The 27,387-nt window shown below is 53.5% G+C and overlaps 4 protein-coding genes across 9 annotated transcripts in view; 2 read left to right on the top strand and 2 right to left on the bottom strand.

Annotated features, from left to right (window-relative positions):
- The window catches only part of PRKCSH (PRKCSH beta subunit of glucosidase II), an 18,315-nt gene extending 16,418 nt beyond the window's left edge, over nucleotides 1–1,897 (top strand). For both annotated transcript variants that reach the window (XM_086871251.1, XM_086871253.1), the window contains exon 17: nucleotides 251–1,897. In XM_086871251.1, coding sequence (XP_086727377.1) covers nucleotides 251–391 — 141 coding nt within the window. In that variant the 3' untranslated portion in view covers nucleotides 392–1,897. The remainder of the gene's footprint in view (nucleotides 1–250) is intronic.
- Nucleotides 1,890–13,169, bottom strand: LOC111945326 (procollagen galactosyltransferase 1). Of its 3 annotated transcripts, XM_086871248.1 has the most exons (12): nucleotides 12,832–13,169; nucleotides 12,416–12,526; nucleotides 11,855–11,972; nucleotides 10,820–10,954; nucleotides 9,169–9,373; nucleotides 7,572–7,691; nucleotides 6,667–6,743; nucleotides 6,063–6,169; nucleotides 5,852–5,984; nucleotides 4,762–4,889; nucleotides 3,370–3,576; nucleotides 1,890–2,068 (listed from the first exon to the last, which is right to left on the bottom strand). In XM_086871248.1, the coding sequence occupies exons 1-12, from the start codon at nucleotides 13,086–13,088 to the stop codon at nucleotides 1,921–1,923; spliced, it is 1,746 nt and encodes a 581-aa protein (XP_086727374.1). In that variant the 5' UTR covers nucleotides 13,089–13,169; the 3' UTR covers nucleotides 1,890–1,920. The 3 variants fall into 3 exon arrangements, with proteins under 3 accessions (XP_086727374.1, XP_086727375.1, XP_086727376.1); XM_086871249.1 differs by lacking the exon at nucleotides 9,169–9,373 and having other exon boundaries at nucleotides 7,572–7,740; nucleotides 12,832–13,147; XM_086871250.1 differs by lacking the exons at nucleotides 1,890–2,068; nucleotides 3,370–3,576 and adding an exon at nucleotides 3,583–4,078 and having other exon boundaries at nucleotides 12,832–13,146.
- Nucleotides 13,170–13,842: 673 nt separating this feature from the next.
- PGLS (6-phosphogluconolactonase) lies at nucleotides 13,843–22,287 on the bottom strand. Of its 3 annotated transcripts, XM_086871255.1 has the most exons (6): nucleotides 21,559–22,287; nucleotides 19,103–20,018; nucleotides 18,453–18,557; nucleotides 17,172–17,306; nucleotides 16,003–16,143; nucleotides 13,843–15,388 (listed from the first exon to the last, which is right to left on the bottom strand). In XM_086871255.1, the coding sequence occupies exons 2-6, from the start codon at nucleotides 19,370–19,372 to the stop codon at nucleotides 15,200–15,202; spliced, it is 840 nt and encodes a 279-aa protein (XP_086727381.1). In that variant the 5' UTR covers nucleotides 19,373–20,018; nucleotides 21,559–22,287; the 3' UTR covers nucleotides 13,843–15,199. The 3 variants fall into 3 exon arrangements, with proteins under 3 accessions (XP_086727381.1, XP_086727380.1, XP_086727382.1); XM_086871254.1 differs by lacking the exon at nucleotides 21,559–22,287 and having other exon boundaries at nucleotides 19,103–20,133; XM_086871256.1 differs by lacking the exon at nucleotides 21,559–22,287 and having other exon boundaries at nucleotides 17,172–17,273; nucleotides 19,103–20,124.
- A 1,557-nt stretch (nucleotides 22,288–23,844) lies between these two features.
- Nucleotides 23,845–26,557, top strand: NXNL1 (nucleoredoxin like 1). The gene is made up of 2 exons (XM_086871260.1): nucleotides 23,845–24,247; nucleotides 26,187–26,557. Exons 1-2 carry the CDS (start codon nucleotides 23,922–23,924, stop codon nucleotides 26,476–26,478), a joined length of 618 nt encoding a protein of 205 aa, XP_086727386.1. The 5' UTR covers nucleotides 23,845–23,921; the 3' UTR covers nucleotides 26,479–26,557.
- Nucleotides 26,558–27,387: the final 830 nt, after the last annotated feature.

Below are 27,387 nucleotides of genomic sequence, written 5' to 3' on the forward strand. Positions count from 1 at the left end.
CCTGTGTCACCTGAGCCCCCACAATGTCCCCAGCTGTGTCCCAGGTGTGTCCCCAGTTGTGCTCAGCTATTTCCAGGTGTCCCCAGGTGTGTCCCCAGGTGTATCTCAGGTGTCCCCAGGTGTCCCCAGGTGTATCTCAGGTGTCCCCAGATGTGTCCCAGGTGTCCCCAGGTGTCCCCAGATGTCCCCAGGTGTGTCCCAGGTGTCCCAGGTGTCCCAGGTGTGTCTGAGCTGTGCTGTCCCCTGCCAGGTGCGGCTCAGGTGTGGCCGGGACACGGCGGTGACGGCGGCGTCGGAGCCGAGCCGCTGCGAGTACCTGCTGGAGCTGGAGACACCTGCGGCCTGCAGGGAGCCCGACACACCTGGGCACGAGGAGCACGACGAGCTCTGAGCCCCAAAATGTCCCAAAATATCCCAAATTATCCCCAAAAAATATCCCAAAATATCCCCAAATCCCTGCAGGGAGCCCGACACACCTGGGCACGAGGAGCACGACGAGCTCTGAGCCCCAAAATGTCCCCAAAATGTCCCCAAAAACATCCCCAAAAACATCCCCAAAATATCCCAAATTATCCCCAAAATATCCCCAAAATATCCCAAATTATCCCCAAAATATCCCAAAATATCCCCAAATCCCTGCAGGGAGCCCGACACACCTGGGCACGAGGAGCACGACGAGCTCTGAGCCCCAAAATGTCCCCAAAATGTCCCCAAAAACATCCCCAAAAACATCCCCAAAATATCCCAAATTATCCCCAAAATATCCCCAAAATATCCCAAATTATCCCCAAAATATTCCCAAAATATCCCAAATTATCCCCAAAAAATATCCCAAATTATCCCCAAAATATCCCCAAAATATCCCCAAATCCCTGCAGGGAGCCCGAAACACCTGGGCACGAGGAGCACGATGAGCTCTGAGCCCCAAAATATCCCCAAAATATCCCCAAAATATCCCCAAAATGTCCCAAATTATCCCCAAAAAATATCCCAAAATATCCCCAAAATATCCCAAAATATCCCAAATTATCTCCAAAATATTCCCAAATTATCCCCAAAAATATCCCCAAAATATCCCAAATTATCCCCAAAATATTCCCAAAATATCCAAAGAAAATCCCCAAAATAACCCCAAAAATTTACCCAAAGATCCCAAAAAAATCCCCCAAAAAAGCCTGGAAAAAATCCCAATAAAAGCCAGAAAAAATCCCAAAATAACCTGGAAAAAAATCCCAAAATAACCCATAAAAAATCCCCCAAAAAATCAAAAAAGAAATCCCAAAAAACCCAGAAAAAATCCCAATAAAAGCCAGAAAAAATCCCAAAAAACCCAAGAAAAAATCCCCAAAAAACCCCAAAATATCCGAGAAAAAAATCCCAAAATAACCCAGAAAAATCCCCAAAAAAATCAAAAAAGAAATCCCAAAAAACCCAGAAAAAATCCCAATAAAAGCCAGAAAAAATCCCAAAATAACCCAGAAAAAATCCCAAAAAACCCAGAAAAAATCCCAAAAAACCCTGGAAAAAATCCCAAAATAACCCAGAAAAAATCCCAAAAAACCCTGGAAAAAATCCCAATAAAACCCAGAAAAAATCCCAAAAAAATCCAAAAAAAAATCCCAATAAAACCCAGAAAAAATCCCAATAAAAGCCAGAAAAAATCCCAATAAAACCCAGAAAAAACTTCCTCAAAAACCCCAAAATAACCCATAAAAAATCCCCAAAAAATCCAAAAAAAAATCCCAAAAAACCCCATAAAAAATCCCCAAAAAACCCCAAAATAACCCATAAAAAATCCCCAAAAAATCCCCAAAAAACCCCAAAAAACCCCATAAAAAATCCCCAAAAATCCCAAAAAAAATCCCGAAAATAAAAATAGCAAAAAGCCGTTTAAAAATCCAAGTGTGAGTTTTATTGGGGTCAGAGCTCGTCGCGCGGCGGCGCCGGGGCCGTCTCGGTGTCGCTGACGTAGCCGGGCTCCCCCGTGTAGTGAGTGGGGAACAGCAGCAGCGGCTCCGCCGAAAACGCCTCCAGATCCCGCCGGGAAAAGTAGCGGGAGTACTCGGGGCTGGGAAACGGGGAGAAACGGGGGGAAATGGGGAAAAATGGGGAAAAACGGGGAGAAACAGGGTGAAAATGGGGAGAAACGGGGGGAAAGTGGGGAAAAAATGGGGGGAAATGGGGAGAAACGGGGTGAAAATGGGGGGAAAATGGGGGAAAAATGGGAGAAATGGGGAAAAATGGGGGGAAATGGGGTGAAAATGGGAGAAACGGGGTGAATACGGGGTGAATATGGGAAAAAAATGGGAGGAAATGGGGAGAAATGGGGAAAAACGGGGAGAAACGGGGAGAAACGGGGTGAAAACAGGGTGAAAATGGGAGCAACGGGGTGAAAATGGGAAAAACAGGGTGAAAATGGGGAGAAACGGGGTGAAAACGGGGTGAAAATGGGAAAAAAATGGGGGGAAATGGGGAGAAATGGGAAAAAAATGGGGAGGAATGGGGAAAAATGGGGAGAAAATGGGAAAAAATGGGGAGAAATGGGAAAAAAATGGGAGGAAAAATGGGGGAAAAGTGGGTGAAGAAAATGGGGTGAAAATAAGGAAAGAACAGGAAAAACAGGGGAAAAGTGAGGGAAAATGGGAAAAACAGCAGCAACTCATCCCTGTCCCACATATCTCACATTCCCAATCCCATAAACCCCAAATATCCCATAAACCCCAAACCCCAAATCACATAAATCCCGAATCCCGTTACCTGGGGTGTCTGTGGAACACGAGGGGCAGGAACTGATCCCTGTACCACACATCCCACAATCCCATAAACCCCAAACCCCATAAATCCCTGATCCCAAATATCCCAAATCCCAAATATCCCAAATCCTAAATATCCCAAATACCCCAAATATCCCATAAACCCCAAATCCCATTACCTGGGGTGTCTGTTGAATAGAGGGGCAGGAACTGATCCCTGTACCACACATCCCACATTCCCATAAACCCCAAATCCCCGATCCCATAAATCCCTGATCCCAAATCCCAAATATCCCACAAATCCCACAAACCCCGTACCTGGGGTGTCTGTCGAACATGAGGGGCAGGAACTCATCCACGGGCACCATCTTCCCCAGGGGATCAGCACCCCAAACCCCATAAACCCCAAACCCCAAACCCCAAATCCCAAACCCCAAACCCCATAAACCCCAAACCCCATAAACCCCAAACCCCAAACCCCATAAATCCCAAATCCCATAAATCCCATAAATCCCATAAACCCCAAACCCCATAAACCCCAAACCCCAAACCCCATAAATCCCAAATCCCATAAACCCCATAAATCCCTGATCCCATAAATCCCAAATCCCATTACCTGGGGTGTCTGTCGAACATGAGGGGCAGGAACTCGTCCACGGGCACCATCTTCCCCAGGGGCTCGGCCTGCAGGAGCTTCCTGGCCCCGCTCAGCCCCAGGGCGTAGCCCAGGCTCCAGTAGGAGTAGCCCGGGCGCAGCAGGTGCCGCACGCCCGGAACCGCCCGCTCCGAACCCGCCGGCTCCAGACGCTTCCGGCCCAGGTAACTGCGGGGTCACGGGGTCAGGATTGGGGTCACGGGGTCAGGATTGGGGTCAGGATTGGGGTCACGGGGTCAGGATTGGGGTCACAGGGTCACAGGGTCAATGGGGTCAGGATCGGGGTCAGGGGCATTGGTGGGATCGCTCCGAACCCGCCGGCTCCAGACGCTTCCGGCCCAGGTAACTGCGGGGTCACGGGGTCAGGACTGGGGTCACGGGGTCAGGATTGGGGTCACAGGGTCACAGGGTCAATGGGGTCAGGAGTGGGGTCAGGGGCATTGGTGGGATCGCTCCGAACCCGCCGGCTCCAGACGCTTCCGGCCCAGGTAACTGCGGGGTCACGGGGTCAGGATTGGGGTCACGGGGTCAGGATTGGGGTCATGGGGTCAGGATTGGGGTCACGGGGTCAGGATTGGGGTCATGGGGTCAATGGGGTCAGGATCGGGGTCAGGGGCATTGATGGGATCGCTCCGAACCCGCCGGCTCCAGACGCTTCCGGCCCAGGTAACTGCGGGGTCACGGGGTCAGGATTGGGGTCAGGGGTCACTGGGGTCAGGGGTCAATGGGGTCAGGATTGAGGTCAATGGGTCAGGATTGGGGTCAGGGGGTCAGGATTGGGGTCAGGATCGGGGTCAGGATCAGGGTCAGGGGTCAGGGGATCAATGGGGTCAGGATCAGTGAGGTCAGTGGGATTATCAAGATCGATCAATGGGATCAATGACCAATGGGATCAGGGATCAATGGGATCAGGGATCAATGGGATTATCGGGATCAATGGGATTATCGGGATCAGTGGGATCCAAGAGGCCTCAGGAAATGGGGAGCAGTGGGGTGAGGAGGATGAGGAGGATGAGGAGGAGGAGGGGGAGGATGAAGGCTCACACGAGGTCCCAGGGGATTGGGATGAGTTTTGGGATGAGGAGGATGAGGAGGATGAGGAGGATGAAGGCTCACACGAGGTCCCAAACGACAGGGATGATGATGAGGATGAGGAGGATGATGATGAGGATGAGGAGGATGGGGAGGATGAGGAGGATGATGAGGATGAGGAGGATGATGAGGATGAGAAGGATGATGAGGATGATGAGGATGGGGAGGATGAAGGCTCACATGAGGTCCCAAAGGACAGGGATGAGGAGGATGATGAGGATGAGGATGATGAGGAGGATGAGGAGGAGGATGAAGGCTCACATGAGGTCCCAGGAGATCCCCGCCTGCTCCAGCTGCTCCATCAGCTCCGTCAGGCGGCTCCGGAAGAAAACCTCGAAGCGCAAATCGTCCTCGAACACCAGCGAGCGCTGCAGGCCCCGCTCGGCGATCTGGGAGCGCCCAAAATCCACCAAATTCACCCAAAATCCACCCAAAATCACCCAAAATCCACCCAAAATCCACCTAAATCTGCCTAAATCCACCCAAAATCCACCTAAATCTGCCCAAAATCCACCCAAAATCCACCAAAATCTGCCCAAATCCACCCAAAATCCACCTAAATCTGCCCAAATCCACCCAAAATCCACCCAAATCCACCCAAAATCCACCCAAAATCCACCTAAATCTGCCCAAATCCACCCAAAATCCACCTAAATCTGCCCAAATCCACCCAAAATCCACCTAAATCTGCCCAAAATCCACCCAAAATCCACCCAAAATCCACCAAAATCTGCCCAAATCCACTCAAAATCCACCCAAATTCCACCCAAAATCCACCAAAATCCACCCCAAACCCACCCAAATCCACCCCAACTTCATCCAAAATCCACCCAAATTCCCAAAAAGTCCCCCAGAAAACACAAAAAAAAATTCCAACAAAATCCCCCAAAAATCCGAAAAAGTAAAAAAAAAATCCACAAAAAATCCCCCCAAAAATTCCCAAAAAATTCCCAAAAATCCCCCCAAAAATTCCAAAAAATCCAAAAAAATTCCCCAAAATTCCAAAAAAATTCCCCCCAGAAATTAAAAAAAATTCCCAAAAAATCCCCAAAAAATTCCAAAAAATCCCCAAAAATTCCCCAAAATTCAAAAAAATTCCCCCCAAAAATTCCAAAAAATTCCCAAAAAATTCCAAAAAATCCCCAAAATTCCCCAAAATTCAAAAAAATTCCCCCCAAAAATTCAAAAAAATCCCCCAAAATTTCCCAAAATTCCCAAAAAATTCCCCCCAAAAATTCCCCAAAAAATTCCCAAAAAATCCCAAAAAAATTCCCCCCAAAAATTCCAAAAATTCCCCAAAATTCCCCCAAAAATTCCCCCAAATTCCCGAGGGATTCCCGAGCTCCCTGACCTCCTGCCAGACGCGGAAGTGGCTGAGGAAGCAGCCGATCTCGCCGTGGGTCAGGGGCCTGCCGTGGAACGGATCCCGATACCCCGGCAGCATCCGCACCCCCAGCGCCTCCACCTGGCTGCTGTTCAGCGCCCTGGAACGTTCCGGAAGGCGGCTCGGGAGCCAATTCCCAGCCAATCCCGGGAATTCCCGGCCCTCTCCCGGCGCTCACCGCCCGTCCACGGCCTCCACCAGCTTGGGGGCGATTCCCAGCTCGCGCAGCGTCCGGAGCATCCGCGCCCGCCGGTCCGAGCGGCGCCGCAGGTTGATCAGGAAAACCTGGGAAGGGCGGAATTCCCGGGGATGCCGGCGGGGAAGGGGGAAATCCAGCGGGGATCAGGGAGGGAACGGGGGGTTCAGCCGGAATCCGGGGGGAAATGGGGAAATCAGGGGAAATCCACCCAAAATCCAGGGGAAAATCAGGGGAAATTCACCCAAAATCCAGGGGAAATCAGGGAAAATCCAGGGGGAAATCAGGGGAAATTCACTCAAAATCCAGGGGAAAATTCACCCAAAATCCAGGGGAAAATCAGGGAAAGTTCTCCCAAAATCCAGGGGAAAATCAGGGAAAATCCACTCCAAATCCAGGGGAAAATCAGGGAAAATCCAGGGGGAAATCAGGGGAAATCCACCCAAAATCCAGGGGAAAATCAGGGAAAATCCACCCAAAATCCAGGGGAAAATGAGGAAATCACCCAAAATCCAGGAAAAAATGGGGAAATCAGGGGAAATCCACCCAAAATCCAGGGGAAAATGGGAAAATCCAGGGAATTCACCTCATCGAATCCCAGCTTGTCCAGGACTTTGGGAGGGACCCAAACGTTGGGGGAGGGCTCGGCCGGAGGGAGCTTCACTGCGGGAACGGGAGAATCCCGTGGGAATGGACCCCAAAATCCCACAGGAATTGGTTCCCAAAATCCCAGGGGAATGAGCCCCAAAATCCCGTGGGAATGGACCCCAAAATCCCAAAGGAATGGGCCCCAAAATCCCAGGGGAATGAGCCCCAAAATCCCGTGGGAATGGGCCCAAAATCCCGTGGGAATGGACCCCAAAATCCCAAAGGAATTGGTTCCCAAAATCCCAGGGGAATGAGCCCCAAAATCCAAAGGATTCAGCCCCAAAATCCCAAAGGATTCAGCCCCAAAATCCCAAAGGATTCAGCCCCAAATCCCGTGGGAATCAGACCCAAAATCCCAAAGGAACTGGTCCCAAATCCTGTGGGAATTGGTCCTCAAAATCCCAAAGGATTCAGCCCCGAATCCCAAAGGATTCAGCCCCAAATCCCAGGGGAATCAGCCCCGAATCCCAGAGGATTCAGCCCCAAATCCCAAAGGATTCAGCCCCAAATCCCAAAGGATTCAGCCCCGAATCCCAGAGGATTCAGCCCAAAATCCCAAAGGATTCAGCCCAAAATCCCAGAGGATTCAGCCCAAAATCCCAAAGGATTCAGTCCCGAATCCCAGAGGATTCAGCCCCAAATCCCAAAGGATTCAGCCCAAAATCCCAGGGGAATCAGCCCCGAATCCCAGAGGATTCAGCCCCAAATCCCAAAGGATTCAGCCCCAAATCCCAAAGGATTCAGCCCCGAATCCCAAAGGATTCAGCCCCAAATCCCAGAGGAATCAGCCCCGAATCCCAGAGGAATCAGCCCCGAACCCCTGGGGATCCCTGGGGATCTGACCCATGATCTCCAGCTGGACGTGCAGGAAGTTCTCGGCCTCGTCGCGCAGGGAGCTCCGGGACGGGAGCGGCACCGGCAGGAACCCGAACTGCTCCCGGTTGGAGACGAACATCTGCACCCCTGGAGCGGCGGGAACGGCGGGATCGGGAATGGCGGGATCGGGAATGGACTGGGATCAAGATGGGGGCGTCGTTCCCATGCTGGGATCACCCAAAGCTGATCCCAAATCCCAGCCCTGCCCAACCAGCCCAATCCCAAACATCCCAAACAATCCCAAACCAATCCCAAACATTCCAAACAATCCCAAACAATCCCAAACCCATCCCAAACATTCCAAACATTCCAAACAATCCCAAACCCATCCCAAACATCCCAAACAATCCCAAAGCCATCCCAAACATTCCAAACAATCCCAAACAATCCCAAACCCATCCCAAACATCCCAAACAATCCCAAACAATCCCAAACAATCCCAAACCCATCCCAAACAATCCCAAACATTCCAAACAATCCCAAACAATCCCAAACATCCCAAACAATCCCAAAACCATCCCAAACCCATCCTGACCATCCCAAACCAATCCCAAACCCATCCCAAACAATCCCAAACCCATCCCAAACCCATCCCAAACAATCCCAAACCCATCCCAACCAATCCCAAACATCCCAAACAATCCCAAACCAATCCCAAACCCATCCCAAACAATCCCAAACCCATCCCAAACAATCCCAAACCCATCCCAAACCCATCCCAGTCCCAAGGATCCCAATGATCCCAGTCCCAATGATCCCTACGATCCCAACAATCCCATCCCAACGATCCAAAGGATCCCAATCCCAGTGATCCCAATGATCCCAATGATCCCAATGATCCCAATCCCAATGATCCCATCCCTATCCCAATGATCCCAGTGATCCCAATGATCCCAATGATCCCAGTGATCCCATCCCAGTGATCCCAAGGATCCCGTACCCGCGTGCCGGCAGGCGGCGGCGAACACCAGGACGTCAATCCCAGTGATCCCAGTGATCCCAATCCCAGTGATCCCAACGATCCCAAGGATCCCAGTGATCCCAAGGATCCCGTACCCGCGTGCCGGCAGGCGGCGGCGAACACCAGGATGTCAATCCCAATGATCCCAATGATCCCAATGATCCCAATGATCCCAATCCCAGTGATCCCAAGGATCCCATCCCAGTGATCCCAGTGATCCCAATCCCAGTGATCCCAGTGATCCCAATGATCCCAATCCCAATGATCCCAGTGATCCCAACGATCCCATCCCAAGGATCCCAGTGATCCCAAGGATCCCGTACCCGCATGCCGGCAGGCGGCGGCGAACACCAGGATGTCAATCCCAGTGATCCCAATGATCCCAATGATCCCAATCCCAATGATCCCAGTGATCCCAATCCCAGTGATCCCAAGGATCCCAGTGATCCCAAGGATCCCGTACCCGCGTGCCGGCAGGCGGCGGCGAACACCAGGATGTCAATCCCAGTGATCCCAGTGATCCCAATGATCCCAATCCCAATGATCCCAGTGATCCCAATCCCAGTGATCCCAGTGATCCCAGTGATCCCAAGGATCCCGTACCCGCGTGCCGGCAGGCGGCGGCGAACACCAGGATGTCGTCCAGGGCCCCGTGGTATCCCGGCGGGGGCGGGTGGAAGGCCAAGGCCCCGGAGCGCTCCCGGCGCAGCTCCAGCAGGAACGCCGAGTGAACCATGGGCACCGCAAAACAACCGCGGCGCTCCCGGCGCCGGATCGGCAGGTACGCGGCGGTGCGGCGGTAATAACCCTGGGAACGGGAACGGGAATGGGAATGGGAATGGGAATGGGAACTGGGAATGGGAATGGGGATGGGAACTGGGAATGGGAACTGGGAACTGGGAATGGGAATGGGAACTGGGAATGGGAACTGGGAACTGGGAATGGGAATGGGAATGGGAACTGGGAATGGGAATGGGAACTGGGAATGGGAACTGGGAATGGGAATGGGAACTGGGAATGGGAACTGGGAATGGGAACTGGGAATGGGAATGGGAATGGGAACTGGGAATGGGAACTGGGATGGGAACTGGGATGGGAATGGGAACTGGGAATGGGAACTGGGAACTGGGAATGGGAACTGGGAATGGGAACTGGGAATGGGAACTGGGAATGGGAATGGGAATGGGGATGGGAATGGGAACTGGGAATGGGAATGGGAATGGGAACTGGGAATGGGGATGGGAATGGGAATGGGAACTGGGAATGGGAATGGGGATGGGAATGGGAACTGGGAATGGGAATGGGAACTGGGAATGGGAACTGGGAATGGGAATGGGGATGGGAAATGGGAATGGGAATGGGAATGGGGATGGGAATGGGAACTGGGAATGGGAACTGGGAATGGGAACTGGGAATGGGAATGGGAACTGGGAATGGGAATGGGAATGGGAACTGGGAATGGGAATGGGGATGGGAATGGGAACTGGAACTGGGAATGGGAACTGGGAATGGGAACTGGGATGGGAACTGGGAATGGGAACTGGGAATGGGAATGGGAATGGGAACTGGGAATGGGAACTGGGAATGGGAACTGGGAATGGGAACTGGGAATGGGGAATGGGAACTGGGAATGGGAATGGGAATGGGAACTGGGAATGGGAACTGGGAATGGGAACTGGGAATGGGAATGGGAACTGGGAATGGGAACTGGGAATAGGAACTGGGAATGGGAACTGGAACTGGGAATGGGGATGGGAACTGGGAATGGGAACTGGGATGGGAACTGGGAATGGGAACTGGAACTGGGAATGGGAACTGGAACTGGGAATGGGAACTGGAACTGGAACTGGGAATGGGAACTGGAACTGGAACTGGGAATGGGAACTGGAACTGGGAATGGGAACTGGAACTGGGAATGGGAACTGGGATGGGAACTGGGAATGGGAATGGGGGAATGGGAACTGGGAATGGGAACTGGGAATGGGAACTGGGATGGGAACTGGGAATGGGAACTGGGATGGGAACTGGGAATGGGAACTGGAACTGGGAATGGGAACTGGGAATGGGAACTGGGAATGGGAACTGGGAATGGGAATGGGAATGGGAACTGGAACTGGGATGGGAAATGGGAATGGGAACTGGGAATGGGGGAACGGCCCCAGGAATAGCCCCAGCAGGAATGGCCACCCCCTTCCCTGTCCCCATCCCTGTCCATGTCCCTGTCCCCACCCCTGTCCCTGTCCGTGTCCCTCACCTGTGCGGTGACGCCGCACCAGAAGTTGGAATAGGCCGCGCGCGAGTCCAGCATCGGCGCCACCAGAGTTCTGTTCTCGGCCATCAGCACCCGCAGGGTGTCGGGGTTCAGCAGCACCGTGTCGGCGTCCAGGAACTGCGGGGACAGCGGGGACAGCTGGGGACACACCTGGGGACAGCTGGGGACAGCTGGGGACACACCTGGGGACACACCTCGGACAGCTGGGACAGCTGGGGATACACCTGGGACAGCTGGGGACACACCTGGGACAGCTGGGGACAGCTGGGGACACACCTGGGACAGCTGGGGACACACCTGGGGACAGCTGGGGACACACCTGGGACAGCTGGGGACACACCTGGGGACAGCTGGGGACACACCTCGGACAGCTGGGGACACACCTGGGACAGCTGGGGACACACCTGGGGACAGCTGGGGACACACCTGGGACACCTGGGGACACACCTGGGGACACACCTGGGACAGCTGGGGACAGCTGGGGACACACCTGGGACAGCTGGGACAGCTGGGGACAGCTGGGGACACCCAAAACACACCTGGGGACACCTGGAACCTGATCCAGAGCCCAATCTAGAACCGAGTCTAGAACCGAGTCTAGAACCGCTCTAGAACCGCTCTAGAACCCGATCTAGAACCGAGTCTAGAACCGAGTCTAGAACCGCTCTAGAACCAACTCTAGGACCCAGTCTAGGACCCAGTCTAGGACCCGCCTGGAAGACACCTGGGGACATCTGGGGGCCTATTTGGAGCCCACCTGTCACATCAGGGCCCCCTCCCCAGACTCTGGGACCCCTCCCCACACCCAGGGACCCCTCCCCGAACTGGGGACCCCCCCTCAGACTTGGGGACCCCTCCTCGAATTGGGGACCCCTCCCCAGACTTAGGGACCCCTCCCCGAACTGGGGACCCCCCCTCAGACTTGGGGACCCCTCCTCGAACTGGGGACCCCTCCTCGAATTGGGGACCCCTCCCCAGACCCAGGGACCCCTCCCCAAACTGGGGACCCCCCCGTACCAGCAGGTAATCGGCCCACATGGCCCGGGCAGCCTCCAGGGCCTCCTGGCGCAGCCTCATCAGGTGCTCGTAGCGCGCGGGGCTCCAGTGCTTGGGCCCCTCCTCGTCGGGGAACGACCTGGGGGGCACCCAACGCCCCCTCAGACCCCCCCAGAACCTCCCCAGAATCGCCACCCAAAACTTGGAGACCCCCACCCCAAGGGTTCTCAAAAATGTAAGGGATTTTTGCCCGGAAATTTGGGATCCTGCACGTCAGGGTAGGAGCTGGGGGGCACCTGAGACCCCCCCCAAAATTCCAGAGTCACCCAAAACCCCCCTCCAGATTAGTTCTGAGACCCCTGGACCCCCCAAATCCTCTCAGGAGCCCCCAGATCCTCTCAGGAGCCCCCAGATTCCCTCCAGGACCCCCCAAATCTCATTCAGGACCGCCTAAAGTCCCTCAGGACCCTCCAAACCCCTCCAGGACCCCCCAATCCTTTCAGGACCCCCCAAATCTCTTCAGGACCCCCCAAACCCCCTCCAGGAGCCCCCAGACCCCCTCCAGGAGCCCCCAGACCCCACCTGGGCTCCTCCTGGTGTCTCCAGAAGACGCGGTGGTATCGGCCCCGCACCCGGCCCAGCCACTCGGCCAACAGAGCCGAGGTGTTGTCCACGCTGTGGTCAACGGCCACCCTAGGGGTCACACTGGGGTCAGTGGGGTCACACCGGGGTCACACTGGGGTCAGTGGGGTCACAGATCTCAATGTCCCCCCGATGTCCCCTCAGTGACCCCTCAGTGTCCCCCAGTGACCCCTCAGTGTCTCCCAGTGACCCCCAGTGTCCCCAAACCCCTCAGCGTCCCCCCAGTGTCCCCTCGGTATCCCCCCCCCAGTATCCCCTCAGTGTCCCCAATGTCCCTCCTGTGTCCCCCCAGTGCCTCCCCACTGCCCCTCAATGCCCCCAACCCCCTCAGTGTCCCCCAGTGTCCCCTCACTGACCACAGCGCCATCCTGTCCTTGGGATAGCTCAGCCTCTCCAGCCCTCCCAGCACCAGCGGCAGCGCGTGGGCCGCGTTCCTCGCCAGCAGCGCCACGGCCACGCTGGGCGGCCGCAGCGGCGACTCCGGGTTCCAGCGCTCCTCGGGGAAATACGCGGCGGCCGGGCCGGGCCCGAGGCCCCCGCGGAGCCGCCGGGAGGGCCCCGCCAGCAGCGGCAGCAGCAGCGGCAGCAGCAGCGGCCACGGCCGCGCCGCCATCTTGGGCCGCCCCTCACGCCAAGCCACGCCCTTCTCCCTCAGGGCGCCTCGCCTGACCACGCCCCCCCCCCCCCGAGCGATTTGATTGGCCGAGCACCGCAAGCCACGCCCCTTAAAACACAATATATTTGTGTGGCGCGAAGCCACGCCTTGCGGTGTAATTTGCATAACCACGCCCATCATAGCTATAAATGAGGTCACGCCCGCTGTGCCCATATATGGATGTGTGGGTGGTGCCGCGTTGTGGCCACGCCCCCCTGTTCTCCCCCTCAGGGATTCCCGCCTTTAAAAAATTCCAATTTTTAAGGATTTTTAACGGGATTTTCCCAATTTTCCAAGGTTTAACCCCGAAATCCCCAATGGGGATAACGGTAAAAAAAAGGGGAAAAGGACTGGGGGGAAAAGGGGGAAGAAAAACGGAAAATTGGGGAATAAAATGGGAAAAAAAGTGGGGAAAAAAGGGAATAAATGGGAAAAAAATTTGGGAATATTGGAGGAGGGGAATGGGGTGAGAGCCAGGCTGGAAAAATTCGGGATGAGGGTTTTTTTTGGGATGAGGGCGGCGTCTGGGAGGGTTTGGAATGAAAAAAGCTCCTTTTTGTGGTAAAAAGTGGAATTTGTGGGAATTTCCGCCTGCTGCAAAATCCCGGGTTTGTTTTTTTTTCCCAGCCCTTTTTTTAATGTTTTTTTCCCGCCTCTTTTCCTCCACTTCCCGGTCCAGGATCCCCCAAATCCAAGGAATTCCCACCCAAAATTCCAGCTCAGCCAAAGCACCGTTTATTCCCAATAAAAAAACAATTAAACAGCAAAAAAAATCCCAATTTTTCCCGGAATTCCTGGAATTCCCGGAGGTTTTCCCATGGGAATGCTCAGGTTTGGAATGTCGGAGCCAAATCCGTGGATTTTGATCCCGGATTTTTTGTTTTTTGTTTTTTTTTCTCTCTCCTCCTCTGGGGGAATTCCGAGCTCCAAAAAAAAATCCAAAATTAAAAATTCCCCCCTTGGAATTCTCCGTTCCCGGGTTTTTCATGGGAATTCCTCAATTCCTGGGGGGTTTTTCCATCAAAATTTCCGATTTCTGGGATATTTTCCAATGGAATTCCCGATTCCTGGGGCATTTTCCATCAGAATTCCCAATTCCTGTGGGGTTTTCCAATGGAATTCCGGATTTCTGGGACATTTTCCATCAGAATTCCCGAATTCTGGGACATTTTCCATCAAAATTTCTGATTTCTGGGGCATTTTCCATTGGAATTCCCGATTTCTGGGGCATTTTCCATCGGAATTCCCAATTCCTGGGGGGTTTTCCAATGGAATTCCCAATTTCTGGGACATTTTTCCAATAGAATTCCCAATTCCTGGGGGGTTTTCCATCAGAATTCCCGAATTCTGGGACATTTTCCATCGGAATTCCCAATTCCTGGAGTGTTTTTCCATCAAAATTCCCGAATTCTGGGACATTTTCCATCGGAATTCCTGATTTCCGGGGCATTTTCCAATAGAATTCCCAATTTCTGGGGGGTTTTTCCATTGGAATTCCAAGCTCTAAAATCCCCCACCGGAATTCCCGATTCCTGGGGGGTTTTCCAATGGAATTCCGGATTTCTGGGACACTTTCCATCGGAATTCCCAATTCCTGGAGCGTTTTTCCAGCAGAATTTCCAATTCCTGTGGGGTTTTCCAATGGAATTCTGGATTTCTGGGGCATTTCCCATCAGAATTCCCAATTCCTGGGACATTTCCCATCAGAATTCCCGATTCCTGGAGCGTTCTTCCATCAGAATTCCCAATTTGTGGGGGGTTTTCCAATGGAATTCCCGATTTCTGGGACATTTTCCATCGGAATTCCCGATTTCTGGGGGGTTTTCCATCAAAATTTCCAATTTCTGTGACATTTTCCATCAGAATTCCCAATTTCTGGGGGGTTTTCCAATGGAATTCCCAATTCCTGAGGGTTTTTTCCATCAGAATTCCCAATTTCTGGGGGGTTTTTCCATCAGAATTCCCAATTCCTGAGGGGTTTTTTCCATCAGAATTCCCGATTCCCGGGACGTTTCCCACCGGAACTCCCCGATTCCCGGCAGGGGAAATCCCAGTTCCGGAACTTTCCGTCACTCCCCGTGGGGATCTTCGGCTCCCGGTTTCTTTCCCCCGGGAATTCCGGGATTCCCGGGGTTTTTTCCCGGGGGGTTCCGCAGCTCCTCGGCCGCTTCCCGGTCCAGGAGCCAGCGGAGGCGGCCGGAGCGGGGCCGGACCCGAGCGGCCGGCAGCGGGAATTCCTCCCGGCCCTCCAGGATCCGCTGAGGACAGACACCAAAAAAACGGGAATTTCAGCCCAAAATCCCCGGATTCGGGAGCAAAAACGACCCCCGGAGCCCCGAAATGCCGGGATTTAACCCCAGAAATCCGGGATTTGAGGGCAAAATCCTGGATTCAAGATCAAAACCTGGGATTTAACCCCACAATCCTGGTTTTAACCCCAAAAATCACAGTTTTAAACCCAAAAACCCAGGATTAAACCCCAAAAATCCCAGTTTTAACCCCAAAACTCTGAGATTTAACCCCCACAATCCTGGTTTTAACCCCCAAAATCCCAGTTTTAACCCCAAAAATCCCAGTTTTAACCCCAAAACCCAGGACTTAACCCGAAAACTCTGGGATTTAAGCCCCACAATCCTGGATTCAACCCCAAAAATCCCAGTTTTAACCCCCAAAATTCCAGTTTTAACCCCCAAAATCCCAGTTTTAACCCCCAAAATTCCAGTTTTAACCCCAAAAACCCATGATTTAACCCCCAAAATCCCAGTTTTAACTCCCAAAATTTGGGATTTAACCCCCAAAATTGGGGATTTAACCCCAAACCCCAGGATTTAACCCAAAGCCCGGGATTTAACCCCAAAAGCCGGGCTCAGACCTTGACGGCGGGCGCTTTGGCGGCGCCGGCGGCCACGAGGAGCACGGAGCGCGCGGCGTTGAGCAGCGGCAGCGTCATCGTCACGCGCCGCGCCGGCGGCTTCGGGGAGTCCTCCAGGAACCCCACCAGGGCCTGCTGCTCCTGGGGGGAAAAACGGGGAAAATGGGAAAAAATGGGGGAAACAGGGGGAAAAACAGTGGGGAGAAATGGGGAAAATGGGGGGGAAAAAATGGGGGAAAATCAGAGGGAAAAAACGGGGAAAATGGGAAAAAATGGGGGAAAACAGGGGGAAAAACAGTGGGGAAAAATGGGGGAAATGGGGGAAAAATGGGAAAATCAGCGGGGAAAAATGGGGAAAAAACAGGGAAAAATGGGGAAAATATGGGGAAAAATGGGGAAAAAAATGGGGGAAAATCAGAGGGAAAAAACGGGGAAAATGGGAAAAAATGGGGAAGAACAGGGGGAAAAATAGCGGGGAAAAATGGGGGGAAATGGGGGAAAAATGGGGGGGAAAAACAGGGGGGGAAAACGGGGAAAAATGGGAAAAATCAGCGGGAAAAAATGGGGAAAAATGGGGAAAAAACGGGGAAAAATGGGATAAAAATGGGGGAAAAACAGTGGGGAAAAAATGGGGAAAAATGGGGAAAAAACAGGGGGAAAAATCAGCGGGGAAAAATGGGGGAAAATGGGGAAAAAATGGGAAAAATGGGGAAAAATAGCGGGAAAAATCAGCAGGAAAAAACAGGGAAAAATGGGAAAAATGGGGGGAAAACAGGGGGAAAAACAGCGGGAAAAAATGGGGAAAAATGGGAAAAATGGGGGAAAATCAGCAGGAAAAATCAGTGGGAAATTGGGGAAATAACGGGGAAAATAGGAGGAAAGATGGGAGAAAAAAATGGGGGAATAATGGGGGAAATAATTGGGAAATAATGGTGAAAAAAACAGGGAAAAATGGAGGAAAACTCAAGGGAAAAATGAGGAAAAAAACCTGAAAAACTGAGGGAAAAAAAATGAGGAAAATTCCCAAAAAATGAGAAAAAATGGGGAAAAAAATTCCCCAAAATTGACGAAAAAACTCCTTAAAAATGAAACGAGGAAGATGGGAGGGGAATTTGGGTGGAAAGCGGGAATGAGGGGGAGGAAGGTTCCGGAATGCCGGGATTCAGCACCTGGAGCAGGGCGTGGCCCGGGAACAGCGAGCAGGTGTGACCGTCCGGGCCCAGCCCCAGCAGCAGCAAATCAAACTGGGGCACCCCCGCGCCTGGGAACTCCTGCGGGACCAGTACGGACCAGTAGGGACCAGTCTGGACCAGTGTGGACCAGTTCAGACCAGGGATTTTCCATCCCAGTCCATCCCAGTCCCTTCCAGTTCCCCTCCCAAGCCCTTCCCAGTGCTCCCAGTCCCTCCCAGTGCTCCCCAATCCCTCCCAGTTTGCCCCAGACCCTCCCAGTCCATCCCAGTTCCCTCCCAGTGCTCCCAGTCCATCCCAGTCCCTTCCCAGTCCATCCCAGTCCATCCCAGTTCCTCCCAGTCCATCCCAGTCCATCCCAGTTCCTCCCAGTCCATCCCAGTCCATCCCAGTCCCTCCCAGTCCATCCCAGTCCCTCCCAATCCCTTCCCAGTCCATCCCAGTCCCTCCCAATCCCCTCCCAGTCCATCCCAGTCCCTTCCCAGTCCATCCCAGTTCCTCCCAGTCCCTCCCAGTCCATCCCAGTCCCTCCCAGTCCCTCCCAGTCCATCCCAGTCCATCCCAGTCCCTTCCAGTCCCTCCCAGTCCCTTCCCAGTCCCATCCCAGTCCCCTCCCAGTCCATCCCAGTCCCCTCCCAGTCCATCCCAGTCCCTCCCAGTCCCTCCCAGTCCATCCCAGTCCATCCCAGTCCCTTCCCAGTCCCATCCCAGTCCCTCCCAGTCCATCCCAGTCCATCCCAGTTCCATCCCAGTTCCCTCCCAGTGCTCCCAGTCCATCCCAGTCCCTTCCCAGTCCCATCCCAGTCCATCCCAGTCCCCTCCCAGTCCATCCCAGTCCCTTCCAGTTGCCCTCCCAGTGCTCCCAGTTCCCATCCCAGTCCATCCCAGTCCCTCCCAGTCCCCTCCCAGTGCTCCCAGTCCCTTCCAGTCCATCCCAGTCCCCTCCCAGTCCATCCCAGTCCCTTCCAGTTGCCCTCCCAGTGCTCCCAGTTGTCCTCCCAATCCCTCCCAATTCCTCCCTCACTATTCCCAGTCCCTCCCAGTGCTCCCAGTTCATCCCAGTCCCCTCCCAGTCCATCCCAGTCCCCTCCCAGTCCACCCCAGTCCCTTCCAGTTGCCCGCCCAGTGCTCCCAGTTGTCCTCCCAATCCCTCCCAATTCCTCCCTCACTATTCCCAGTCCATCCCAGTCCATCCCAGTGCTCCCAGTGCTCCCAGTTCCCCTCCCAGTCCATCCCAGTCCCTCCCAGTGCTCCCAGTACCCGTCGGATCTGGCTCTCGTAGTCGCTGGCGGCGGCGGCGCCGAGCTCGGGCCGGACCCAGAGCCAGCGCGGCCCGGGGGGGGGGAACTGGGCCAGGACCTGGGACTGGGAACGGGACAGAGCCTTACTGGGAGCACTGGGAACGGGATAAACCCTTACTGGGAGCACTGGGAACGGGATAAACCCTTACTGGGAGCACTGGGAACGGGATAAACCCTTACTGGGAGCACTGGGAATGGGGTAAACCCTTACTGGGAGCACTGGGAATGGGATAAACCCTTACTGGGAGCACTGGGAACGGGACAGAGCCTTACTGGGAGCACTGGGAACGGGACAGAGCCTTACTGGGAGCACTGGGAACGGGGTAAACCCTTACTGGGAGCACTGGGAATGGGATAAACCCTTACTGGGAGCACTGGGAATGGGATAAACCCTTACTGGGAGCACTGGGAATGGGGTAAACCCTTACTGGGAGCACTGGGAACGGGGACAGGGTTACTGGGAGGAACTGGGGGAGGCCTGGCAGGGGAATGGGGGCACTGGGAGGGACCGGGAAGAGCTGAGGGAAGGAGAAGGGAACTGAGGGGGGAACTGGGCCGAACTGGTGGCCACTGGAGCGGCCCCTCGCGGTTCCCCCCGGCCCCCCTCACCCTGTAGGCGCCCGCGGTGCTCTCGGGGTGCTCGGGCGGCACCAGGCGCTCATCGCAGAACGCCACGAGCCAGCGCGAGGGATCCGCGCCGGGAGCCGCGCTGAGGGCGCCCGGGAGCTCCCGCGCCAGCAGCGGCACCAGAGAACCCCCGGACACCCCCAGCGTGAAGCGGCCGCTGCTCGCCACCGCCTCGGCCGCGGCCTCGGTCACCGCCCGCGCCAGCGCCGCGCCGAGCTCGCCCGGAGAGGGGAAAACCTCCACGGCCGCCATGATGGCGGCCTGAAGGGAGAAGGAGGAAGTGACGTCAGCAGCGCGCCGCGTTGCTAGGCTGTGAACGCGGCGCAAGTTACGTCAGAGCGCGCGTTGCTTAGCAACGCGCGGCCTAGTGAGGCCTAGTGAAGCCTCGGCCTCGCGTAGCGGCGCTGGCCGGAGGAGCGCGGCTGTTTCGCCGCCTTTCTCCGCATAAAGCTTCCCTCGCTGTTCCCCCCCCGGCCCCGCAGCACAGCACGCGGCACAGTCGCTGGTTTTTAATGGCCTCACGGTCAGGCACGACCAAGGCAGCACATCGGGTTAAAAACGGCCCGAAAGGGTTAATGCCAATAAATATGTCCGGGAGTCCCTGACGGGGTTAATTAGGCACGAATTAGACGTTAATTAGCGCTGTCAGAGTTAATTAGCGGCCGTAAGGAAGAGCCGCATCCATCGTTCTCCCTCAGTCCCGGTTTTCCTCGGAATTCCGCTGTTTTCCCTCGGAAAAAGTCAGGATTTCCCTGCAAATTCCTGGGAATTCTGCCGGCTCCCTCCTGGATGGCGGCTCCCGCCCCGCCGCTGCCCCCCTCAGGCGAGGCCACGCCCACGAAAGGCGTGGCTTGGGGAATGACGCGCTCCTATTGGTTGGCGGCGCGAATGGCGGCAGCTGATTGGACGAGGAGGGGGACGGTTAAAAAAAGAGGGGTCAGGGACGCTGAAGGGGCGTCGTTATGCAAATTAAGTGGGCGGAGCTAACGGAGCCACGCCCACGTTCTGTTGGCGCCCCCCAGCGGGGGGAGGGGAGCGCGGGACCCCCCCCCCCCCCCAAATTCGGGACCCCAAAATTGAAACCAAACAGCGCCGGGACCCCCAAAATCGGGACCCGACCCCAAATCGGGACCCTCCCCCCAAATCCGGGACCTCTCCAGGTTTGGGACCCCCAAAACCGGGACCCCTCCCCCAAAAAACCTCAAAGAAACCTCGGGGTCCCCTCCCCCACCCCGGCCGCCCCTCCCCCACCCTGCCGTTAATTCCCGATTATCCCAAATCCCAAATAATCCCCGGAAATCCCAAATCCGCCACCGGAGGCGGCTCCGGGGGGGGTCCTGGGGGGGCTCCCCCCTTTTTAACCTTTTTTTTGGGGGGGTTGGTCCTCATTTTTGGGGTTTTTATCCCAATTTTTAGGGGTTTTCATCCCAATTTTGGGGGGTTTTATCCCAATTTTATTGAGGTTTTTATCCCAATTTTTTGGGGGTTTCCATCCTCATTTTTGAGGTTTTTATCCCCATTTTGGGGGGATTTCTTTCCCCAATTTTGGGGTTTTTATCCCAGTTTTTTTGGTGTTTCCATCCCCAATTTTTGGGGTTTTTATCCCAATTTTTGGAGATTTCTTTCCCCATTTTTTGAGGGTTTTATCCTCATTTTTGGGGTTTTTATCCCCATTTTTCTGAGGTTTCCTTCCTCATTTTTGGGGTTTTTTATCCCACTTTTTTTTTGGGATTTCCTTCCCCATTTTCGAGGATTTTATCCTCATTTTTGGGGTTTTTATCCTCATTTTTTTGAAGTTTTTATCCCCATTTTTTGAGGATTTTGTCCCCATTTCTTTGGGATTTCCTTCCTCATTTTTGGGGATTTTATCCCAATTTTTTTGGTGTTTCCATCCCCATTTTGGGGGTTTTTATCCTCATTTTTTTGAAGTTTTTATCCCCATTTTTTGAGGTTTTTATCCCAATTTTTGTTGAGTTTTCCGCCCCTTTTTTAGGCTAACCCCCTCATTTCTTGCCTAAAACCCCCAAATTTTGGGATTAAAACCCATTTTTTAGGATAACCCCTCCGTTTTTTTGGGATAAACCTCCAATTTTCGGTTAAAATCCCATTTTTTACCATAAAATTAAAACTTTTTGGAGCTAAACCCCAATTTTTTGGGATAAAAACCTCATTTTGGGGGGCTAAAAACCCCATTTTTTATATTAAACCTCTCATTTTTGGGGATAAAACCCCAATTTTTGGGATAAAACCCCAAATTTTTTAATAAAACTCCAAATTTTCGGGTTAAAAACCTCATTTTTCGGGCTAAAAAATCCATTTTTTGGGGATGAAAACGCGATTTTTTGGGATAAAATCCTCATTTTTCGGGATTCTCGCCCCTCCCCCCAGCCCTTCCCGCTCCTCCCCCTCCTTTCCCGCTAATTAATCCCTTAATTAACCTCCTAATTAATCCCATCGCTCCAAATCCGCGCAGCCGCTCCCGGGCGAGCTCCGGCTCTTTTGATCCCGCGATTTTTTTTTTTGGGATAAAATTCCCATTTTTTTCCCATCCCTTTTTCTTCCAAGAATTTTTTCTCCCTTTTTTTAGGGTTAAATCTTCATTTTTTTAGGGATAAATTCCCATTTTTTACGGAAAAATCCTCATTTTCAGGGCTAAATTCCCATTTTTTAAGGCTAAATCCCAATTTTTAGGGCTAAATCTTCATTTTTTAGGGCTAAATCCCCACTTTTTAAGGCTAAATCCTCATTTTTTAACGATAAATTCCCATTTTTTAGGGCTAAATTCCCATTTTTACCTCCAAAAACCCCATTTTTAACCCTAAAAACCCCGGGTTTTTTTCCTAAAAACCCCATTTTTCCCTAAAAACCCCATTATTACCTCCAAAAACCCCATTTTAACCTCCAAAAATCCCATTTTCACCTTCAAAAATCCCATTTTTACCTATTAAAAATCCCATTTTTAACCCTAAAACCCCCATTTTTAACCCTAAAAACCCCGGTTTTTTTTCCTAAAAACCCCATTTTTCCCTAAAAAACCCATTTTAACCTCTAAAAACCCGATTTTCACCTCCAAAAATCCCATTTTTTAGCCCTAAAACCCCCATTTTTAACCCTAAAAACCCCGGGTTTTTTTTCCTAAAAACCCCAATTTTTCCCTAAAAACCCCATTATAACATCTAAAAACCCCATTTTAACCTCTAAAAACCCCATTTTTAACCCTAAAAACCCCATTTTCCCCTCTAAAAATCCCATTTTTTAACCCTAAAACCCCCATTTTTACCCCTAAACCCCCCATTTTTAACCCTAAAACCCCCGGATTTTTTTCCCAAAAACCCCAATTTTTCCCCCAAACCCCATTTTTTTTGGGGGGGGAATGGCCTGGGCGTTGTTTTCGGGCCGTTCGCTGCTGACGCGGCGCTCGGACGTGCGGCTGGACACGGAGGCGCTCCCTGCTCACCGCTAAAATCCCATTTTCACCCCAAAATCCCCATTTTCCTCCCCAAAATCCCCATTTTCCACCCCAAAATCCCCATTTTCACCCCAAAATCCCCATTTTCCTCCCCAAAATCCCCATTTTCCTCCCCAACATCCCCATTTTAACCTCCAAAAATCCCATATTTTAGCCCTAAAAACCCCATTTTTAACCCTAAAACCCCCATTTTTAACCCTAAAAACCCCGGGTTTTTTTTCCTAAAAACCCCAATTTTTCCCTAAAAACCCCATTATAACATCTAAAAACCCCATTTTCCCCTCTAAAAATCCCATTTTTAACCCTAAAAACCCCATTTTCCCCTCTAAAAATCCCATTTTTTAACCCTAAAACCCCCATTTTTACCCCTAAAAACCCCATTTTTACCCCTAAACCCCCCATTTTTAACCCTAAAACCCCCGGTTTTTTTTCCCAAAAACCCCAATTTTTCCCCCAAACCCCATTTTTTTTGGGGGGGGGAATGGCCTGGGCGTTGTTTTCGGGCCGTTCGCTGCTGACGCGGCGCTCGGACGTGCGGCTGGACACGGAGGCGCTCCCTGCTCACCGCTAAAATCCCATTTTCACCCCAAAATCCCCATTTTCCACCCCAAAATCCCCATTTTCACCCCAAAATCCCTATTTTCCTCCCCAAAATCCCCATTTTCCACCCCAAAATCCCCATTTTCACTCCTTAAACCTCCTCTTTTAACTCTAAACCCCGCACTTTTTGTGATAAAACCCCCATTTTTAGCTCTGAACCCCCTTCTCTTTTAACCCTAAAACCCCCATTCTTTAACCCTAAAACCCCGGGTTTTTTTCCTAAAAACCCCATTTTTCCCTAAAAACCCCATTTTAACCTCTAAAAACCCCATTTTAACCTCTAAAAATCCCATTTTCACCTCTAAAAATCCCATTTTCACCTCTAAAAATCCCATTTTCACCTCTAAAAACCCCATTATTACCTCAAAAAATCCCATTTTTACCTATTAAAAATCCCATTTTTAACCCTAAAACCCCCATTTTTAACCCTAAAAACCCCGGGTTTTTTTCCTAAAAACCCCATTTTTACCTCTAAAAATTCCATTTTCACCTCTAAAATCCCATTTTAACCTCTAAAAACCCCATTTTCACCTCCAAAAATCCCATTTTTACCTATTAAAACCCCATTTTTACCTATTAAAACCCCATTTTCACCTCTAAAAATCCCATTTTTTAACCCTAAAACCCCCGGGTTTTTACCCCTAAAACCCCCATTTTTAACCCTACAAACCCCGGATTTTTTTCCTTAAACCCCCCAATTTTTTTCCCCCTTTTCTCCCCGAACCCCAAAGCATGGCCTGGGCGTTGTTTTCGGGCCGTTCGCTGCTGACGCGGCGCTCGGACGTGCGGCTGGACACGGAGCGGGAGCTGCGCCGGGCTCTGGAGAACCGCGTGCTGCTGCTGCTCTTCTCGGCCCGGCGCTGCCCGCGCTGCCGCGGGTTCGAGCCCCGGCTCCGCCGCTTCTGGAGCCGCCTCACCGACCCCGCGCACGTGGAGAGGCCCGAGCAGGTGAGCCTGGTGTACCTGGGCATGGACAGGTGCGAGCAGGAGCACCGGGAGTACGTCAGGAACATGGCCCGAGGATGGATGGCGCTGCCCTACGGGGATGAGCTGGGCAGGTGAGCACAGCTGGGGATGGATGGGACAGGTGGGGATGGATGGGACAGGTGAGCACAGGTGGGGATGGATGGGACAGGTGAGCACAGATGGGACAGGTGAGGGTGGATGGGACAGGTGGGGATGGGTGAGACATGTGAGGACAGGTGGGGATGTATGGGACAGATGAGCACAGGTGAGCTCAGGTGAGCACAGGTGAGCACAGATGAGCACAGGTGAGGACAGGTGAGCACAGGTGAGCACAGGTGGGGATGGATGATGGATGGATGGATGGATGGATGGATGGATGGATGGATGGATGGGACAGGTGAGGACAGGTGAGCACAGGTGAGCACAGGTGGGGATGGATGGATGGATGGATGGATGGATGGATGGGACAGGTGAGGACAGGTGAGGACAGGTGAGCACAGGTGAGCACAGGTGGGGATGGATGGATGGATGGATGGATGGATGGATGGATGATGGATGGGACAGGTGGGACAGGTGAGCACAGGTGAGCACAGGTGGGGATGGATGGATGGATGGATGGATGGATGGATGGATGGATGGATGGATGGGACAGGTGAGGACAGGTGAGGACAGGTGAGCCTGGTGTACCTGGGCATGGACAGGTGCGAGCAGGAGCACCGGGAATACGTCAGGAACATGGCCCGAGGATGGATGGCGCTGCCCTACGGGGATGAGCTGGGCAGGTGAGCACAGCTCGGACAGGTGGGACAGGTGGGGATGGATGGGACAGGTGAGCACAGGTGGGGATGGATGGGACAGGTGAGCACAGATGGGACAGGTGAGGGTGGATGGGACAGGTGGGGATGGGTGAGACATGTGAGGACAGGTGGGGATGTATGGGACAGATGAGCACAGGTGAGCTCAGGTGAGCACAGGTGAGCACAGATGAGCACAGGTGAGGACAGGTGAGCACAGGTGAGCACAGGTGGGGATGGATGGATGATGGATGGATGGATGGATGGATGGATGGATGGATGGATGGATGGATGGGACAGGTGGGACAGGTGAGGACAGGTGAGCCTGGTGTACCTGGGCATGGACAGGTGCGAGCAGGAGCACCGGGAGTACGTCAGGAACATGGCCCGAGGATGGATGGCGCTGCCCTACGGGGATGAGCTGGGCAGGTGAGCACAGCTGGGACAGGTGAGGGTGGATGGGACAGGTGGGGATGTATGGGACAGGTGAGCACAGCTGGGGATGGATGGGGATGCATGGGGACAGGTGAGGACAGGTGGGGACAGGTGAGGATGGATGGGACAGGTGAGCACAGGTGAGCACAGGTGAGCACAGGTGGGGATGGATGATGGATGGATGGATGGATGGATGGATGGATGGATGGATGGATGGATGGGACAGGTGAGGAACAGGTGAGGAACAGGTGAGCACAGGTGAGGATGGATGGATGGATGGACGGATGGATGGATGGATGGGACAGATGATCCCAGGTGACCCAGGTGAGGGACAGGTGAGCTCAGGTGACCCAGGTGAGCTCAGGTGACCCAGGTGACCCCAGGTGACCCCGCTGACCTCTCCCCTGCCCCGCAGGGAGCTCCAGCTCCGTTTCGGGGTGAGGGACAGGTGACCCAGGTGACCTAGGTGAGCTCAGGTGAGGGACAGGTGACCCCAGGTGAGCTCAGGTGACCCAGGTGAGCTCAGCTGAGGGACAGGTGACCCAGGTGACCCCGCTGACCTCTCCCCTGCCCCGCAGGGAGCTCCAGCTCCGTTTCGGGGTGAGGGACAGGTGATCCAGGTGAGGGACAGGTGACCCCAGGTGACCCAGGTGAGCTCAGGTGAGGGACAGGTGACCCAGGTGAGCTCAGGTGAGGGACAGGTGAGCTCAGGTGAGCTCAGGTGACCCAGGTGAGCTCAGGTGAGCTCAGGTGAGGGACAGGTGACCCAGGTGACCCCGCTGACCTCTCCCCTGCCCCGCAGGGAGCTCCAGCTCCGTTTCGGGGTGTCGGAGCCGCCGGCCGTGGTGGTGCTGGGCCCCGGCGGCTCCGTCCTGGCGGGAAACGCCGTGCCCGAGATCGGCCAGGCCGGAGCCGCCTGCTTCCAGCGCTGGCGGGAAGCGGCCGAGCTGCTGGACAGGAACTTCCAGGAGCCCCAGGAGGCCGAAGGCTCCGTCCGGCGCAGCCTGACAGAGCCCCTGAGGAGACTCAAATACCGGCTGAGGCAGCAGGAGGAGGAGGAGGAGGAGGAGGAGGAGGAGGAGGAAGGGGAGTAGAGGATCGGATGGGAAATGCCGGGAAAAGGGAGGAGGAGGAGGAAGAGGAGGAGGAAGAGGAGGAGGAAGAGGTTGAAGAGGAGGAAGAGGAAGAGGAGGAGGAAGAGGAGGAGGAGGAGGAGGAGGAGGAGGAGGAGGAGGAGGAGTTTATGGAAAAGAAGAAAGGAAGAGGAGGAGGATGAAGAGGAGGAGGAAGAGGAAGAAGAGGAGGAAGAGGAGAAAGAGGAGGAGGAGGAAGAGGAGGAGGAGGAAGAGGAGGAGGAGTTTATGGAAAACAAGAAAGGAAGAGGAGGAGGACGAAGAGGAGGAAGAGGAGGAGGAAGAGGAAGGGGAGTAGAGGATTGGATCAGAAATGCCGGGAAAAGGGAAGAGGAGGAGGAAGAGGAAGAGGAAGAGGAGGAGGAAGAGGAGGAGGAGTTTATGGAAAAGAAGAAAGGAAGAGGAGGAGGAGGATGAAGAGGAGGAAGAAGAGGAGGAAGAGTAATGGATTGGATCCAAATCCCAGAAAAAAAAAGGGAAGAGGAGGAGGAGGAAGAAGAGGAGGAAGAGGAGGAAGAGGAAGGGGAGTAGAGGATTGGATCCAAAATCCCGGAAAAAGAAAGGAGGAGGAGGAGGAGGATGAAGAGGATGAAGAGGAGGAGGAGGATGAAGAGGAGGAGGAGGAAGAGGAGGAGCGGATTGGATTGAAAATCCCAAAAAAAGAAGGGATGAGGAGGAGGAGGAAGAGGAGGAGGAAGAAGAGGAGCGGAATGCATCCAAAATCCCCCAAAAAAAAGAAGGGAGGAAGAGGATGAAGAGGAAGAAGAGGAGTAGGGAATCACATCCAAATCCCAGCGGTTTTTCCCAAAAAAAAAAAGAAGGGAAGAGGAAGAAGAGGAAGAAGAGGAGGAGGAGGAAGAAAACGGGATG

Source organism: Cyanistes caeruleus, chromosome 35, assembly GCF_971803275.1.
Source record: "Cyanistes caeruleus chromosome 35, bCyaCae1.hap1.1, whole genome shotgun sequence".
Taxonomy (NCBI): domain Eukaryota; kingdom Metazoa; phylum Chordata; class Aves; order Passeriformes; family Paridae; genus Cyanistes; species Cyanistes caeruleus.

Excerpts from the sequence above, each read along its gene's own strand:
- PGLS (XM_086871255.1), bottom strand. The coding sequence starts at position 19,372 with ATGGCGGCCGTGGAGGTTTTCCCCTCTCCGGGCGAGCTCGGCGCGGCG. Across the intron at positions 16,144-17,171 it reads CGGGCCACGCCCTGCTCCAG|GAGCAGCAGGCCCTGGTGGG; the intron begins GTGCTGAATCCC and ends TTTTCCCCCCAG. Across the intron at positions 15,389-16,002 it reads CCAAAGCGCCCGCCGTCAAG|CGGATCCTGGAGGGCCGGGA; the intron begins GTCTGAGCCCGG and ends GTCTGTCCTCAG.
- NXNL1 (XM_086871260.1), top strand. The coding sequence starts at position 23,922 with ATGGCCTGGGCGTTGTTTTCGGGCCGTTCGCTGCTGACGCGGCGCTCG. Across the intron at positions 24,248-26,186 it reads TACGGGGATGAGCTGGGCAG|GGAGCTCCAGCTCCGTTTCG; the intron begins GTGAGCACAGCT and ends CCTGCCCCGCAG.
- LOC111945326 (XM_086871248.1), bottom strand. The coding sequence starts at position 13,088 with ATGGCGGCGCGGCCGTGGCCGCTGCTGCTGCCGCTGCTGCTGCCGCTG. Across the intron at positions 10,955-11,854 it reads TGTGGGCCGATTACCTGCTG|TTCCTGGACGCCGACACGGT; the intron begins GTACGGGGGGGT and ends CTGTCCCCGCAG. Across the intron at positions 3,577-4,761 it reads GGGATCTCCTGGGACCTCAT|TTACCTGGGCCGGAAGCGTC; the intron begins GTGAGCCTTCAT and ends GTGACCCCGCAG.